Genomic DNA, 861 nt, shown 5'->3' with positions numbered 1-861 from the left:
GTGTGTGTGTGTGTGTGTGTGTGTGAGAGAGAGAGAGAGAGAGAGAGAGAGTGTGTGTGTGTGTGAGTTGATGAGTTGTGTTGATGGAGTGCATGGTTTCCTCACGCTGAACTGCGCACTGATGCTGGGAGGTTTCTTCTTCTTGTGCAGATGCAGCAGTGATTTGGTGATGCGGTCGTGGAGCGTCAGGCAGCTCAGATACTTCAGTGATTTCACATCCAGCAGGTGCTGCAGACACACAAACACATCCAGCATCACGTCAGCTGTTTCTAATCAGATACTCTCAACACATCACACGGAGCACGTCTCTTAAACTCTTCATATCCAGCGACCTGACTAATGAATCTGGTTTAGTGTGTTTGTGTACAGTAAATGCTTTTGTATAACATATGCATGCTTACATTTAACACATAATTGCTTTTTCCCCACCATAATAATTTTATTAATAATTATTATATACGTTTCAAAAGGATGTATATATTTTGAAATAATTAATGAATAATGTATTTTTCTATTAAATACTGTATACATTTTTAAAATGTAGGCTATATTTTTAAAAATTATTGCATGCATTTAAAAATATATTTATAATAATTTATTTATAAAAATATATTTATAATATTTTCTTATAATAAATATATTTAAAATAATGTATATAATGCATTTTATAACTTTTTTTATAACACAGTTGAACTAAGTAATCTGATTAAAGGGGTCATATGATGCGATTTCAATCTTTCCTTTCTCTTTGGAGTGTTACAAGCTCTTGGTGCATAAAGAAGATCTGTAAAGTTGCAAAGACTAAAGTCTCAAATCCAAAGAGATATTCTTTATAAAAGTTAAGAGTCAGCCACGCCTACC

At 33.4% G+C, this 861-nt stretch overlaps 1 protein-coding gene across 1 annotated transcript in view; it reads right to left on the bottom strand.

The window, feature by feature from the left end:
* The window catches only part of LOC107741824 (unconventional myosin-IXa-like), an 85,275-nt gene that overhangs the window by 24,142 nt on the left and 60,272 nt on the right, over positions 1-861 (bottom strand). Inside the window, 1 exon segment of the mRNA XM_016554605.1 lies at positions 106-228. Coding sequence (XP_016410091.1) covers positions 106-228 — 123 coding nt within the window.

This window comes from Sinocyclocheilus rhinocerous, unplaced genomic scaffold, assembly GCF_001515625.1.
Source record: "Sinocyclocheilus rhinocerous isolate Xijiao unplaced genomic scaffold, SAMN03320098_v1.1 scaffold1367, whole genome shotgun sequence".
NCBI lineage: Eukaryota > Metazoa > Chordata > Actinopteri > Cypriniformes > Cyprinidae > Sinocyclocheilus > Sinocyclocheilus rhinocerous.
This window is presented reverse-complemented; position numbering and strand designations above follow the sequence as displayed.